Source organism: Bombina bombina, chromosome 1, assembly GCF_027579735.1.
Source record: "Bombina bombina isolate aBomBom1 chromosome 1, aBomBom1.pri, whole genome shotgun sequence".
Lineage (NCBI taxonomy): Eukaryota > Metazoa > Chordata > Amphibia > Anura > Bombinatoridae > Bombina > Bombina bombina.
Window position 1 is genome coordinate 255,781,053 of NC_069499.1, and position 17,769 is coordinate 255,798,821.

At 39.4% G+C, this 17,769-nt stretch overlaps 1 protein-coding gene across 1 annotated transcript in view; it reads left to right on the forward strand.

Moving 5' to 3' along the window:
- Positions 1–17,769, forward strand: part of PRKD1 (protein kinase D1) — a 503,446-nt gene that overhangs the window by 305,781 nt on the left and 179,896 nt on the right. Inside the window, 1 exon segment of the mRNA XM_053697941.1 lies at positions 9,516–9,801. Coding sequence (XP_053553916.1) covers positions 9,516–9,801 — 286 coding nt within the window.

Genomic DNA, 17,769 nt, shown 5'->3' on the forward strand with positions numbered 1-17,769 from the left:
TAGAAAACCTGAGATTAACAGAGGATGCTCAGTGTATGTGTAGAGACCCTGGGATTAGCCCAGAATTCTTTGTTTGAGATTAGGAAAGAATGCTCTGTGTTGAAGGGCTTCACGTTTACATTGGCTTATGTCTAGTTCCTGCTGCAGGCTGCCCCATGTTGCATGATCATGCCTCATATCTCCACACTGAATCATCTGCATGTTTCCTTTATGCACAAAACTCTTTACTCCTTCACTGCTGCAGAAATGAGCAATGCATGGTTGCCTCGACCTTAACTGCCTTTTTCTATGCAAGTTAACCTCTTTTATTTGAAATAGCAGGTGGAAGTTAATAGATGTATATTGGAGTATATCTGCTTAGTTTAGCTCTAGATAATCCACCTCTCTGTATTTGTTTTTATCCTGTGCATGTTTGGTTCTTTTCTGGACCTCTTCAGCAAAGAGCAAGCTTTGGGCGCACCTCTCAGACTTCCTGATCAACTGCACTTTCCATCATATAATCTGCCTGAAGCATACAATTCCTGAGGCAGTACCAAACAGAGTTTAGCTAGTAACAAAAATACTCTGTAAATGGCTCATGGTTGAGCTTTAATGCTCCAGCTTCCTCTGCCCTGTATGACCACCCTGTGAGCCCCTTTCCTTGCCTGGCCAGTGCATCAGTCTACTTTTGTTTTTATAACAGACATTCTTAAAGCAGCTGTAATCCAGAACGAAAGTCAGTACCCTGCAGGAGGGAGAACCTTTTCCTGCTCACCTTCATAAGATGCTAGCATAGCCTAAAATTAACAGCATTTTAAATAGAGTCCTGAAAAAAAATCTTAACTGCATATTACATTATTGTATTACAATAAATGGACATTTTATTGTATAAAAAAAGTTTGCACATTTGTTAGAGCTTTAAAAAAAATGCAAATTTGGTTTATGTAGAAACAAGCTATGTGTTTTTTTTTTCTCTTAAATAATGTTGTACAAAATAATACATTTTACTGTCTGTACAAGAATAATAATCCAGGGGCAAAATAAAAAAAAACAAAAAAGTGAAGGATATTGTAAAGAAGCAAAGAGGAGTGATCAAGTTGGCGATTAGATACCTATTGTTATATGCTTATGATGACTATAAAACAAAAAAGTTGCTTAACTCAGCTACCAGATAAACGGAAAAGTCCAAGGTTATTATTAGGGTTGCACCGATACCATTTTTTTAAGACCGAGTACAAGTACCGATACTTTTTTTTCAAATACTCACCGATACCAATTACCGATACTTTTTTTATGTCATGACAGTTTACCAAGCACAATACAGACTAATGATTTAAGATCTTTTCTTTATAATTATGAACTGTATCTCAAAAGACATTTTGAAATAATAAAACAGTTTTATGTGTTTGTTGCCACAAAGTTCACAGAACATGTTTATAAATTAAATTATTACAATAACATATATTAATAACAACAATAAATAACAGCTGCAGCAGCTGGGGCTGGAAAGCTACAAGTTAAAGGGGTGATTACTGGATGCATTTGGGTTGTAGGGTGCCTATATAACTGATAAATCTGACACTTGTACTTAATACAAAGTCGTATAATTTATTTCTGAAAATAATATTGGGGAAGGAGTGTCCCAGTAATCCCCTTTGAGAAAAATGGGGCATTTGTATTCTACTGACTTAACAGAAAATATGGCTGGTCTTCATATTTTTCCAGTCCAGCCCCGGCTAAGGGTGTTCCTCAGAGTACAGTATATTTTGAGCATAATTGTGCAAGATGAGAGGCTTCCAGCTGTAAAGTAGCAGCTTTTAAAGCACTGCTCTGATGTACAATAATACAAATAACAGCAATTTGTATTGGCAGAACAGAAGTGAATTTCTTTCATGTAATTAACAAGAGTCCATGAGCTAGTGACGTATGGGATATACATTCCTACCAGGAGGGGCAAAGTTTCCCAAACCTTAAAATGCCTATAAATACACCCCTCACCACACCCACAAATCAGTTTTACAAACTTTGCCTCCAAGGGAGGTGGTGAAGTAAGTTTGTGCTAGATTCTACGTTGATATGCGCTCCGCAGCAAGTTGGAGCCCGGTTTTCCTCTCAGCGTGCAGTGAATGTCAGAGGGATGTGAGGAGAGTATTGCCTATTGAATGCAGTGATCTCCTTCTACGGGGTCTATTTCATAAGGTTCTCTGTTATCGGTCGTAGAGATTCATCTCTTACCTCCCTTTTCAGATCGACGATATACTCTTATATTTACCATTTCCTCTACTGATTCTCGTTTCAGTACTGGTTTGGCTTTCTACAAACATGTAGATGAGTGTCCTGGGGTAAGTAAGTCTTATTTTCTGTGACACTCTAAGCTATGGTTGGGCACTTTATTTATAAAGTTCTAAATATATGTATTCAAACATTTATTTGCCTTGTCTCAGAATGTTCAACTTTCCTTATTTCCAGACAGTCAGTTTCATATTTGGGATTATGCTTTAAATTATCATATTTTGTCTTACCTCAAAAATTTGACTTTTTTCCCTGTGGGCTGTTAGGCTCGCGGGGGCTGAAAATGCTTCATTTTATTGCGTCATTTTTGGCGCGGATTTTTTTGGCGCAAAAATTCATTTCCGTTTCCGGCGTCATACGTGTCGCCGGAAGTTGCGTCATTTTTTGACGTTATTTTGCGCCAAAAATGTCGGCGTTCCGGATGTGGCGTCATTTAGGCGCCAAATAATGTGGGCGTCTTATTTGGCGCCAAAAAATATGGGCGTCGCTTTTGTCTCCACATTATTTCAGTCTCATTTTCATTTGCTTCTGGTTGCTAGAAGCTTGATGTTTGGCATTTTTTTCCCATTCCTGAAACTGTCTTATAAGGAATTTGATTTATTTTGCTTTATATGTTGTTTTTTCTCTTACATATTGCAAGATGTCTCACGTTGCATCTGAGCCAGAAGATACTACAGGAAAACCACTGCCTGCTGGATCTACCAAAGCTAAGTGTATCTGCTGTAAACTTTTGGTAGCTATTTCTCCAGCTGTTGTTTGTAATAATTGTCATGACAAACTTGTTAAAGCAGATAATATTTCCTTTAGTGATGTACCATTGCCTGTTGCAGTTCCCTCAACATCTAAGGTGCAGAATGTTCCTGATAACATAAGAGATTTTGTTTCTGAATCCATAAAGAAGGCTTTGTCTGTTATTTCTCCTTCTAGTAAACGTAAAAAGTCTTTTAAATCTTCTCTCTCTACAGATGAATTTTTAAATGAACACCATCATTCTGATTCTTTGGACTCTTCTAGTTCAGAGGATTCTGTCTCAGAGATTGATGCTGATAAATCTTCATATTTATTTAAGATGGAATTTATTCGCTCTTTACTTAAAGAAGTACTAATTGCTTTAGAAATAGAGGATTCTAGTCCTCTTGATACTAATTCTATACGTTTGGATAAGGTTTTTAAAGCTCCTGCGGTTATTTCAGAAGTCTTTCCTGTTCCTAATGCTATTTCTGCAGTAATTGCTAAGGAATGGGATAAATTGGGTAATTCATTTACTCCTTCTAAACGTTTTAAGCAATTATATCCTGTTCCGCCTGACAGGTTAGAATTTTGGGACAAAATCCCTAAAGTTGATGGGGCTATTTCTACCCTTGCTAAACGTACTACCATTCCTACGTCAGATGGTACCTCGTTTAAGGATCCTTTAGATAGAAAAATTGAATCTTTTCTAAGAAAAGCTTATCTATGTTCAGGTAATCTTCTTAGACCTGCTATATCATTGGCTGATGTTGCTGCAGCTTCAACTTTTTGGTTGGAAACTCTAGCGCAACAAGTAACAAATCGTGATTCTCATGATATTATTATTCTTCTCCAGCATGCTAATAATTTCATCTGTGATGCCATTTTTGATATTATTAGAGTTGATGTTAGATTTATGTCTCTGGCTATCTTAGCCAGAAGAGCTTTATGGCTTTAGACTTGGAATGCTGATATGGCTTCTAAATCAACTCTACTTTCCATTTCTTTCCAGGGAAACAAATTATTTGGTTCTCAGTTGGATTCTATTATTTCAACTGTTACTGGTGGGAAAGGAACTTTTTTACCACAGGATAAAAAGTCTAAAGGTAAAAACAGGGCTAACAATCGTTTTCGTTCCTTTCGTTTCAACAAAGAACAAAAGCCTGATCCTTCGTCCTCAGGAGCAGTTTCAGTTTGGAAACCATCTCCAGTCTGGAATAAATCCAAGCCTGCTAGAAAGGCAAAGCCTGCTTCTAAGTTCACATGAAGGTACGGCCCTCATTCCAGTTCAGCTGGTAGGGGGCAGGTTACGTTTTTTCAAAGAAATTTGGATCAAATCTGTTCACAATCTTTGGATTCAGAACATTGTTTCAGAAGGGTACAGAATTGGTTTCAAGATGAGACCTCCTGCAAAGAGATTTTTTCTTTCCCATGTCCCAGTAAATCCAGTGAAAGCTCAAGCATTTCTGAATTGTGTTTCAGATCTAGAGTTGGCTGGAGTAATTATGTCAGTTCCAGTTCCGGAACAGGGGATGGGGTTTTATTCAAATCTCTTCATTGTACCAAAGAAGGAGAATTCCTTCAGACCGGTTCTGGATCTAAAATTATTGAATCGTTATGTAAGGATACCAACGTTCAAGATGGTAACTGTAAGGACTATATTGCCTTTTGTTCAGCAAGGGAATTATATGTCCACAATAGATTTACAGGATGCATATCTGCATATTCCGATTCATCCAGATCATTATCAGTTCCTGAGATTCTCTTTTCTAGACAAGCATTACCAATTTGTGGCTCTACCGTTTGGCCTTGCTACAGCTCCAAGAATTTTCACAAAGATTCTCGGTGCCCTTCTGTCTGTAATCAGAGAACAGGGTATTGTGGTATTTCCTTATTTGGACGATATCTTGGTACTTGCTCCGTCTTTACATTTAGCAGAGTCTCATACGAATCGACTTGTGTTGTTTCTTCAAGATCATGGTTGGAGGATCAATTTACCAAAAAGTTCTTTGATTCCTCAAACAAGGGTAACCTTTCTGGGTTTCCAGATAGATTCAGTGTCCATGACTCTGTCTTTAACAGACAAGAGACGTCTAAAATTGATTACAGCTTGTCGAAACCTTCAGTCACAATCATTCCCTTCGGTAGCCTTATGCATGGAAATTCTAGGTCTTATGACTGCTGCATCGGACGCGATCCCCTTTGCTCGTTTTCACATGCGACCTCTTCAGCTCTGTATGCTGAACCAATGGTGCAGGGATTACACGAAGATATCTCAATTAATATCTTTAAAACCGATTGTTCGACACTCTCTAACGTGGTGGACAAATCACCATCGTTTAATTCAGGGGGCTTCTTTTGTTCTTCCGACCTGGACTGTAATTTCAACAGATGCAAGTCTCACAGGTTGGGGAGCTGTGTGGGGATCTCTGACGGCACAAGGAGTTTGGGAATCTCAGGAGGTGAGATTACCGATCAATATTTTGGAACTCCGTGCAATTTTCAGAGCTCTTCAGTTTTGGCCTCTTCTGAAGAGAGAATCGTTCATTTGTTTTCAGACAGACAATGTCACAACTGTGGCATACATCAATCATCAAGGAGGGACTCACAGTCCTCTGGCTATGAAAGAAGTATCTCGAATTTTGGTTTGGGCGGAATCCAGCTCCTGTCTAATCTCTGCGGTTCATATCCCAGGTGTAGACAATTGGGAAGCGGATTATCTCAGTCGCCAAACGTTGCATCCGGGCGAATGGTCTCTTCACCCAGAGGTATTTCTTCAGATTGTTCAATTGTGGGGGCTCCCAGAGATAGATCTGATGGCCTCTCATCTAAACAAGAAACTTCCCAGGTATCTGTCCAGATCCCGGGATCCTCAGGCGGAGGCAGTGGATGCATTATCACTTCCTTGGAAGTATCATCCTGCCTATATCTTTCCGCCTCTAGTTCTTCTTCCAAGAGTAATCTCCAAGATTCTGAGGGAATGCTCGTTTGTTCTGCTAATAGCTCCGGCATGGCCTCACAGGTTTTGGTATGCGGATCTTGTCCGGATGGCATCTTGCCAGCCATGGACTCTTCCGTTAAGACCAGACCTTCTGTCACAAGGTCCTTTTTTCCATCCGGATCTGAAATCCTTAAATTTAAAGGTATGGAGATTGAACGCTTGATTCTTGGTCATAGAGGTTTCTCTGACTCCGTGATTAATACTATGTTACAGGCTCGTAAATCTGTATCTCGAGAGATATATTATAGAGTCTGGAAGACTTATATTTCATGGTGTCTTTCTCATCATTTTTCTTGGCATTCTTTTAGAATACCGAGAATTTTACAATTTCTTCAGGATGGTTTGGATAAGGGTTTGTCCGCAAGTTCTTTGAAAGGACAAATCTCTGCTCTTTCTGTTCTTTTTCACAGAAAGATTGCTATTCTTCCTGATATTCATTGTTTTGTACAAGCTTTGGTTCGTATAAAACCTGTCATTAAGTCAATTTCTCCTCCTTGGAGTTTGAATTTGGTTCTGGGAGCTCTTCAAGCTCCTCCGTTTGAACCTATGCATTCATTGGACATTAAATTACTTTCTTGGAAAGTTTTGTTCCTTTTGGCCATCTCTTCTGCTAGAAGAGTTTCTGAATTATCTGCTCTTTCGTGTGAGTCTCCTTTTCTGATTTTTCATCAGGATAAGGCGGTGTTGCGAACTTCTTTTGAATTTTTACCTAAAGTTGTGAATTCCAACAACATTAGTAGAGAAATTGTGGTTCCTTCATTATGTCCTAATCCTAAGAATTCTAAGGAGAAATCATTACATTCTTTGGATGTTGTTAGAGCTTTGAAATATTATGTTGAAGCTACGAAATCTTTCCGTAAGACTTCTAGTCTATTTGTTATCTTTTCCGGTTCTAGGAAAGGCCAGAAAGCTTCTGCCATTTCTTTGGCATCTTGGTTGAAATCTTTAATTCATCTTGCCTATGTTGAGTCGGGTAAAACTCCGCCTCAAAGAATTACAGCTCATTCTACTAGGTCAGTATCTACTTCCTGGGCGTTTAGGAATGAAGCTTCGGTTGACCAGATCTGCAAAGCAGCAACTTGGTCTTCTTTGCATACTTTTACTAAATTCTACCATTTTGATGTATTTTCTTCTTCTGAAGCAGTTTTTGGTAGAAAAGTTCTTCAGGCAGCGGTTTCAGTTTGAATCTTCTGCTTATGTTTTTTGTTAAACTTTATTTTGGGTGTGGATTATTTTCAGCAGGAATTGGCTGTCTTTATTTTATCCCTCCCTCTCTAGTGACTCTTGTGTGGAAAGATCCACATCTTGGGTAGTCATTATCCCATACGTCACTAGCTCATGGACTCTTGTTAATTACATGAAAGAAAACATAATTTATGTAAGAACTTACCTGATAAATTCATTTCTTTCATATTAACAAGAGTCCATGAGGCCCACCCTTTTTTGTGGTGGTTATGATTTTTTTGTATAAAGCACAATTATTCCAATTCCTTATTTTATATGCTTCGCACTTTTTCTTATCACCCCACTTCTTGGCTATTCGTTAAACTGATTTGTGGGTGTGGTGAGGGGTGTATTTATAGGCATTTTAAGGTTTGGGAAACTTTGCCCCTCCTGGTAGGAATGTATATCCCATACGTCACTAGCTCATGGACTCTTGTTAATATGAAAGAAATGAATTTATCAGGTAAGTTCTTACATAAATTATGTTTTTTAGTTAAGTCTCCACTCCAGCTTAAAATGAAATGGGAACATGCAGTTTGAAAAATGCCACAAGATGGTGTATGGGTAGGAAGTGGAGGTATCGGTTTAAGTATCGGTGCATTTGCACGAGTACAAATACTTGGTAACGGCACCGACACCGATACTAGTATCGGTATCTGTGCAACCCTAGTTATTATTATTATTTTTTTTTTTAGAAATAAATACATTGATATGTTGAAAGTAACAAAATGGCACCCTGAAAATACTCATCTGTTTCAGAAAGCACCAGAGCCCCTTATATCAAGCCATATTACAGTCAAAAGTCAATTGTCTTATTTCTGTATGCGGTCGGCAATGTCTGAAAATGTTTATCAAATGCAGTGAATGGTTGATATTATGGTTAGAAGATATTATCTCAACTACGGTGTTCTTAAATGTTGTTTAAAAAAAATAATAAAAAAATAAAAATGGAGAGTTTATAAACTGCCTCTCCATCCCCAGAACCTTTGAAAAGGTGTAGCTTCATTACAGTGTATTGTAGTAAAACCCATGTGATCCTTGGTTGGTTTTCAGATTGTTGTTAGAGCATTTTATTTGCGCCTGTAATGTAAAGTGTTTAAAAGCATAGTTAATCTGGATGCCAGGCACACAACCAGTGATATGCAGCTATTTCTGTATGCAAGTTCTGCTTGACTCCCTGTCCTATTCTGGAGCAGTGCATTACTGCTCTTGAGCATGAGTGTGTTGAATCTGTTTACAAGAGTTAAGAGTACAGTTTAAAGAGAGCATTATTTAATAATAAAACATTCTAACAAATTGGAGCTTTTTTATTACAGTTGAGTGTCTGTTTAAATATGCTAATTCAATTTTCGATTACATTTTAAAATAGTACTTGTTAGCCATTTTATAGCCAGAGGCATTTATTTTATTCTATGTGAGTAAACTTTAAAAAGTATCAGTTAAAGAAACTGGTCTGCCATAGTGATTTCTGGTCTGCCATAGTGCTTTGTGTAGTGGAGGCTTAAAAGGGCAGGAAACCCCAACATTTTATTTCATTATTTGAATAGAACATACAATTTTAAACAGCTTTCCAATTTACTTCTATTATAAAATTTGTTTCATTCTTTTGTTGTTCTTTGCGGAAGGAACAGCATTTGCACTACTGGCAGCTAGATGAACACATCTATTTAGCCAATCCCAAGAGACAAATGTGTGCAGGCACCAATCAGCAAGTAGCTCCCACTTGTGTAGAATATGTGCGTATTCTTTTTCAACAAGGGTTACAAAGAGAATGAAGCAGATTTGAAAATAGAAATTACTTTAAAAGTTTCTTCAAACGACATGCTCTATCTGATTCTTGAAAGTTTAATTTAATGTTTTCTGTCTCTTTAATTAATCCCAAGGAGCTTTTTCTGTTTCACGTCCATTTTTGTCTAAATTTATTTCTTTATTTCTATCCCATTAATTTACTACCCTCCTTTCTTTAAAGTGCTTCTGTTGAAGTGTGGTCCACAAAAGAACTTTGCTCTATATTTGTGTTTCTTCTTTAAGAGTCTATTTATAAAAAAACCACCTCTGTAGTTTACTAGCTTTTGATAACCACTCTTTTCACAACAAATGTTTTCACTGAAGTATAACTTTAAATTTGCATTTTATATTTCTTTTTCTTGCTGCCCCAGTGTATGTGATAGATAAATGTGGCTAGTAGGATTTCACTACAATTACATAGTGCATGCCCCTATTTTAAAGAAAAATAAAGATTTTTACATGTTACTGTTCAGTACTTATATTGGTTTTGTTAAATTCACAGCAAAAATCACCATCTGAGTCTTTTTTGGGGCAAAAGAGGTCCAACTCCCAGTCATATATTGGTCGTCCCATCCAACTGGACAAGATCCTCATGTCCAAGGTGAAAGTACCTCATACATTTGTTATCCACTCATACACCCGCCCTACTGTGTGCCAGTACTGCAAGAAACTGCTGAAAGGTCTATTTCGCCAGGGGCTGCAGTGCAAAGACTGCAAGTTCAACTGTCACAAGCGATGTGCACCTAAAGTGCCTCATAACTGTCTTGGAGAAGTCACATTCAATGGAGGTAAAGCTTTATTTTTATTGAACATGTATTTTGGTTTGTAATTTGTGGGGAAAGGGATGACTGAAAATATTGCTATAAATGTGTTTTATTATTTTAAGTGGCAGCAGCCTTCTCCCAGCAAGGCGCATGTAGGATTCTCCATAATACAACGTGATCAGTATAATTAGTAACATATTCACTTTAACCTGAGCTCTGCAACAAGTTAGTGAACGCATTAATGTCTGGTATTTTTGCTTATTTACTAGTCTGTGGTTGTTAAACAAATGCAAATGATGTACAATTTAGGTTGTTTACCTTCTTTAATTTTGCACAGGCTAGTATTTCTTTTTTTTCTCCCTTAACTGGCAACCTTTTTTCTCCGACTGGTAAAATCTTAGTTCCCTAGTAGCGCACCCAGTTTAAGAATGACCCTGTTTATAGGGAAAACCCCAAAGACTGAAACTTTAACTTTTAAGAGGCGAATAAATCACCCTCTTCTTGCTACATACTGCTTTTTAAACCTCTGGTTGTCAATTAATTAAGCTTGCTATTTAAATTGCTTAGGTTGAGTACTTGGTCTTCTAAGAACTAAAAAAAAGCAAGAATAAATCTGCTCCTAATTAGGCAAAGTATCACTTTGGTTTTCACTAAAATGGTCCTGGGAAATCCTCTTTGATATCGGAGTAAGATTTGCAAGGCAAGCTAAAGAATGCCTGATTTTCAAACTGTTTCTTCCCATTCTCTCTCTTTAGGACTTAGTTTGAAGTTTTTTAGTTTTTTTTTGTAGGAAACATGGCTTTTACTTGTAGATATTTCAGATTCTTGTACATACAGAAGTTTTCAATGGTACTGTTGGTTTGTTCTCAAGCTACAAGGGATGTTGGTTCTCAAGAATATTTTGCTAGATATTTCCTAAAAATTGCGCTTCACAGAACTTAAGCTGGTTATATTGGGGACAAAACCTGCAAGGTTTCCAGGTTTTTTGCTGGAATAGTGATCTTTGAGTCTTTGCCATATACAAAATGGTAATTTCTTAAGTTAGAATAGCTTGTCTTTCTTATTGTTTTACTCCCCAGGCTTCTGCCTGACTTAAGAGAATACTGTACAGTATAATTTTTCATTTCTTTTGGCTGGACCAAATTAATGGCTTTTTCTCTTGTAAGGTGTATCCAGTCCACTGATCATCCATTACTTGTGGGATATTCTCATTCCCAACAGGAAGTTGCAAGAGGAAACCCACAGCAGAGCTGCAATATAGCTCCTCCCCTAACTGTCATAGCCAGTCATTCTCTTGCAACTCTCAACAAGCAAGGAGGTCGTAAGAGAGAGTGGTTAAATATAGCTAGTTTATTTTCTTTAATCAAAAGTTTGATATTTTTAAATAGTACCGGAGTTGTGCTATTTTATCTCAGGCAGTAAATAGAAGAAGAATCTGCCTGAAGTTTCTATGATCTTAGCAGGTTGTAACTAAGAACCATTTCTGTTCTCACATATGTCTGAGGGGATTACACAGATGAGGTAAAACTTCAGCGAGAGAATGGCGTGCAGTTTATTCTGCTATCAGGTATGTGCAGTTATAATTTTTTCTAGAGATGGAAAACACTAGAAAATGCTGCTGATACCGGATTAATGTAAGTTAAGCCTGAATACAGTGATTTAATAACGACTGGTATCATGCTTACTCCCAGGGGTAATACCCTTATGATATTTACAATATAAAACGTTTGCTGGCATGTTTAATCGTTTTTATATATACTTTGGTGATAAAACTTTATTGGGGCCTAGTTTTTTCCACATGGCTGGCTTAAATTTTGCCTAGAAACAGTTTCTTGAGGCTTTCCACTGTGTTACTATGAGTGGGAGGGGCCTATTTTAACGTTTTTTTGTGCAGTTAAAATTACAAACTAAGACATCCAGATTCCCTCAAAGGCCCTCTGAATGCTATAGGACATCTCTAAAGGGCCCAAAGGCTTTCCAAAGTCGTTTATTGGGGAAGGTAGGGCTACAGCTTGCTGTGGCAGTTGGTTGTGACTGTTAAAAAAACGTCTATTTCGTTTTTTTTATCCGTTTTTTGAACTAAGGGGTTAATCATCTATTTGCAAGTAGGTGCAATGCTCTGCTAGTCTATTACATACACTGTAAAAATGTTGTTTGATTTACTGCAATTTTTCACTGCTTTTCACTGTTTTTCAAATTCTGACAAAATTTGTTTCTCTTAAAGGCACAGTACCATTTTTTATATTTGCTTGTTAACTTGATTTAAAGTGTTTTCCAAGCTTGGTAGTCTCATTGCTAGTCTGTATAAACATGTCTGACATAGAAGAAACTCCTTGTTCATTATGTTTAAAAGCCATGGTGGAACCCCCTCTTAGAATGTGTACCAAATGTACTGATTTCATTTTAGGCAATAAAGATCATTTTCTGTCTTTTAAAAATTTTTATCACCAGAGGAATCTGACGAGGGGGAAGTTATGCCGACTAACTTTCCCCACGTGTCAGACCCTTTGACTCCCGCTTAAGGGACTCACGCTCAAATGGCGCCAAGTACATCTAGGGCGCCCATAGCGTTTACTTTACAAGACATGGCGGCAGTCATGGATAATACACTGTCAGCGGTATTAGCCAGACTACCTGAACTTAGAGGTAAGCGAGATAGCTCTGGGGTGAGACAAAATGCAGAGCATACTGACGCTTTAAGAACCATGTCTGATACTGCCTCACAATATGCAGAAGCTGATCAAAGAGAGCTTCAGTCAGTGGGTGATGTTAAGACTCAGGAAGATACCTGATTCTAATATTTCTACATTTAAATTTAAGCTTGTACACCTCCGCGTGTTGCTTAGGTAGGTTTTAGCTGCTCTGAATGACTGTGATTCCATTGCAGTGCCAGAGAAATTGTGTATAAATACTTGCAGTGCCGGTGTGTACTGATGTTTTTCCAATACCTAAAAGGTTTACAAAAATTATTAATAAGGAATGGGATAGACCAGGTGTGCCGTTCTCTTCCCCTCCTATTTTTAGAAAAATGTTTCCAATAGACGCCACCACATGGGACTTATGGCAGACAGTCCCTAAGGTGGAGGGAGCAGTTTCTACTCTAGCAAAGCGTACTACTATCCCTGTCGAGGACAGTTGTGCTTTTTTAGATCCAATGGATAAAAAATTAGGTTACCTTAAGAAAATATTTATTCAACAAGGTTTTATCCTACAGCCCCTTGCATGCATTGCCCCTGTCACTGCTGCTGCGGCGTACTGGTTTGAGTCTCTGGAAGAGGCTTTACAGGTAGCGACTCCATTGGATGACATACTTGACAAACTTAGAGCACTTAAGCTAGCCAATTCTTTTATTTCTGATGCCATTGTTCATTTGACTAAACTAACGGCTAAGAATTCTGGTTTTGCTATACAGGCACGCAGAGCGCTATGGGTTAAATCATGGTCAGCTGACGTGACTTCAAAATCTAAGCTACTCCCTTCAAGGGGCAGACTCTATTCGGGCCTGGTTTGAAGGAGATTATTGCTGATATCACTGGAGGAAATAGTCATGCCCTTCCTCAGGACAGGTCCAAATCTAGGGCCAAACAGTCTAATTTTCGTGCCTTTCAAAACTTCAAGGCAGGTGCGGCATCAACTTCCTCTAATAATAAACATGAGGGAACTTTTGCTCAATCTAAGACGGTCTGGAGACCAAACCAGACCTGGAAAAAAGGTAAGCAGGTCAAAAAAGCCTGCTGCTGCCTCTAAGACAGCATGAAGGAACGGCCCCCTATCCGGTAACGGATCTAGTAGGGGCAGACTTTCACTCTTCGCCCAGGCATGGGCAAGAGATGTTCAGGATCCCTGGGCGTTGGAAATTATATCCCAGGGATATCTTCTGGACTTCAAAGCTTCCCCCCCAAAAGGGAGATTTCACCTTTCACAATTATCTGCACATCAGATAAAGAGAGAGGCATTCTTACACTGTGTACGAGACCTCCTAGTTATGGGAGTGAACAGGAACAGGGTTTTTACTCAAATCTGTTTGTGGTTCTCAAAAAAGAGGGAACCTTCAGACCAATTTTGGATCTAAAGATCTTAAACAAATTCCTCAAAGTTCCGTCGTTCAAGATGGAAACTATTTGTACCATCCTACCACTGATCCAGGAGGGTCAATATATGACTACAGTGGATCTAAAGGATGCTTATGCTCACATTCCAATACACAAAGATCATCATCGGTTTCTCAGGTTTGCCTTTCAAGACAGGCATTACCAGTTGTAGCTCTTCCCTTTGGATTAGCTACAGCCCCAATAATCTTTACAAAGGTTCTAGGGTCGCTTATGGCGGTCCTAAGGCCGCGGGGCATAGCAGTAGCCCCTTATGTTTAAATATTTTTATTGAGATTATAACATCATATAACATCAGTTTACCACCTGTGTCACGAGCAGTTTAGTGGTAAGGTCATTATACAAATAGCTGGAATGAAGCTAACAGTCTTGCAGTTAACCAGGTGGATTTGAAATTTGTTTTCTCAAAGTAGCTTTTTAAGAAACCTATAACATAGGAATTTACAAACATATCTAACTGTAACAGGATAAAAACAAGAAGACCCCAAGTTATATTCTAAAAGTTTTCTCTGATTCACCTTGTATCTAACTTGGGTTAGAGATATTAAGGCCACAGTGAGCCCAAGATAGAAAGAAAGAAAAAAGAAAGGAAAAGGAAAAGAAAAAAAGATTTGCTTTAGTTGCCGAGAATGACCTCCCTATTTGTCCCCCCCCCATGGGTCATCAGCTGTCGGTACCATCTCCCGATTAGCAAGGAGAAGGTTGAATTAAGTGCTAGGTCTGTTGTTTAGTGTCCAGTAAAACCAGATCTTCTCGAATTGTATTTGTGTGTCCAGTACCTGTGATGCAGACTCATACATTCGGTATGTTAGGGAAATCCTATTTAGAACCTCTTCCCGGGGGGGGGGGCCGAGACCTTCCAGCATTTTGCAATACTCACTCTGGTGACTGTGCATATGATTCTGATGAACGTGTTTATCTGTTTGTTAAATTTGGGAAGGGGTATATGTAACAGTGCATGGGTTGGTGCCAGGCAGATAGTGTCCTCTAGGATCGAGCTGAGTAGGTCAGAAGTTTTAGTCCAAATTTCTTGTATTTCCCTGCATTCCCACCACATGTGGTAATAGGAGCCTATTTCCCCACATCCCCTATAGCAATACTTGTTGTGGCTAGCAGACACATGGGCTGTTTTAATTGGGGTCAGGTACCATCTGAACATTAGCCCCTTATTTAGATGACATCCTGATACTGGCGTCAAACTTCCAAATTGCCAAGTCTCATACGGACGTAGTACTGGCATTTATGAGGTCGCATGGGTGGAAAGTGAACGAGGAAAAGAGTTCTCTATCCCCACTCACAAGAGTTTCCTTTCTAGGGACTCTGATAGATTCTATAGAAATGAAAATTCACCTGACGGAGTCCAGGTTATCAAAGCTTCTAAAATCCTGCCGGGTTCTTCATTCCATTCCGCGCCCTTCGGTGGCTCAGTGTATGGAAGTAATCTGCTTAATGGTAGCGGCAATGGACATAGTGCCGTTGGCACGCTTACATCTCAGACCGCTGCAACTATGCATGCTCAGTCAGTGGAGCTGGGATTACACAGATTTGTCCCCTCAACTGAATCTGGACCAAGAGACCAGGGATTCTTTTCTCTGGTAGCTATCTCGGGTTCATCTGTCCAAAGGTATGACTTTTCGCAGGCCAGATTGGACAATTGTAACATCAAATGCCAGCCTTCTAGGTTGGGGTGCAGTCTGGAACTCCCTGAAGGCTCAGGGATCGTGGACTCAGGAGGAGTCTCTCCTTCCAATAAATATTCTGGAACTAAGAGCGATATTCAAGGCTCTTCAGGCTTGGCCTCAGTTAGCAACTCTGAGGTACATCAGATTTCAGTCGGACAACATCACGACTGTAGCTTACATCAACCATCAAGGGGGAACAAGAAGTTCCCTAGAGATGTTAGAAGTTCAAAAATAATTTGCTGGGCAGAGATTCACTCTTGCCACCTATCAGCTATCCATATCCCAGGTGTAGAGCACTGGGAGGCGGATTTTCTAAGTCGTCAGACTTTTCATCCGGGAGAGTGGGAACTCCATCCGGAGGTATTTGCACAACTGATTCATTGTTGGGGCAAACCAGAACTGGATCTCATGGCGTCTCGCCAGAACGCCAAGCTTCCGTGTTACGGATCCAGGTCCCGGGATCCCAAGGCGACACTGATAGATGCTCTTGCAGCGCCCTGGTCTTTCAACCTGGCTTATGTGTTTCCACCGTTTCCTCTGCCCCCTTGACTGATTGCCAAGATCAAGCGGTAGAGAGCATCAGTGATTCTGATAGCACCTGCGTGGCCACGCAGGACCTGGTATGCAGATCTAGTGGACATGTCATCCTTTCCACCATGGTCTCTGCCTCTGAGACAGGACCTTCTAATTCAGGGTCCTTCCAACCATCCAAATCTAATTTCTCTGCGGCTGCCTAGAGATTGAACGCTTGATTTTGTCAGTTATTGATACCTTAATACGGGCACGAAAGCCTGTCACCAGGAAAATTTACCATAAGGTATGGCGTAGATATCTTTATTGGTGTGAATCCAAGGGTTACTCATGGAGTAAGGTCACGATTCCTAGGATGTTATCTTTTCTCCAAGAAGGTTTGGAAAAAGGATTGTCAGCTAGTTAAGCGTCTGGCAGATGTTCCAGACGTTCAGGCATTTTGTCAGGCTTTAGTTAGAATCAAGCCTGTGTTTAAACCGGTTGCTCCACCATGGAGCTTAAACTTGGTTCTTAAGGTTCTTCAAGAAGTTCCGTTTGAACCTCTTCATTCCATAGATATCAAACTTTTATCTTGGAAAGTCCTTTTTTTGGTAGCTATTTCCTCGGCTCGTAGAGTCTCCGAGTTATCTGCCTTACAATGTGATTCTCCTTATCTGATTTTTCATACGGATAAGGTAGTCCTGCGTACCAAATCTGGGTTTTTACCTAAGGTGGTATCTAACAAGAATATCAATCGAGAGATTGTTGTTCCATCCTTGTGTTTCACAATCTGGACGTGGTCCGTGCTTTAAAGTTTTTACTTACAAGCTACTAAAGATTTTCGTCAAACATCTGCTTGGTTTGTTGTCTTCTCTGGACAGAGGAGAGATCAAAAGGCTTCGGCAACCTCTCCTTCTTTTTGGCTAAGAAGCTTAATCTGCTTAGCCTATGAGACTGCTGGACAGCAGCCTCCTGAAAGGATTACAGCTCATTCCACTAGAGCTGTGGCTTCCACTTGGGCCTTTAAAAATGAGGCTTCTTTTGAACAGATTTGCAAGGCGGTGACTTGGTCTTCGCTTCATTTTGCAAATTTGATACTTTTGCTTCTTCGGAGGCTATATTTGGGAGAGAGGTTTTACCGGCAGTGTTTCCTTCCATTTAAGTTCCTGCCTTGTCCCTCCCTTCATCCGTGTACTTTAGCTTTGGTATTGGTATCCCACAAGTAATGGATGATCCGTGGACTGGATACACCTTACAAGAGAAAACACAATTTATGCTTACCTGATAAATTTATTTCTCTTGTGGTGTATCCAGTCCACGGCCCGCCCTGTCATTTTAAGGCAGGTAATTTTTAAATTTAAACTACAGTAACCACTGCACCTTATGGTTCCTCCTTTCTCTGCTTGTTTTCGGTCGAATGACTGGCTATGACAGTTAGGGGGGAGCTATATTGCAGCTCTGCTGTGGGTTTCCTCTTGCAACTTCCTGTTGGGAATGAGAATATCCCACAAGTAATGGATGATCCGTGGACTGGATACACCACAAGAGAAATAAATTTATCAGGTAAGCATAAATTGTGTTTTTGTTCAGGCTTTGGTTGGTATCAAGCCTGTTCATTTATTATTTTCTCCTTTTTGGAGTCTTATTTGGTTTTAAGATTTTGCAGGCTCTTTTCCTTTGAGCCTATATTT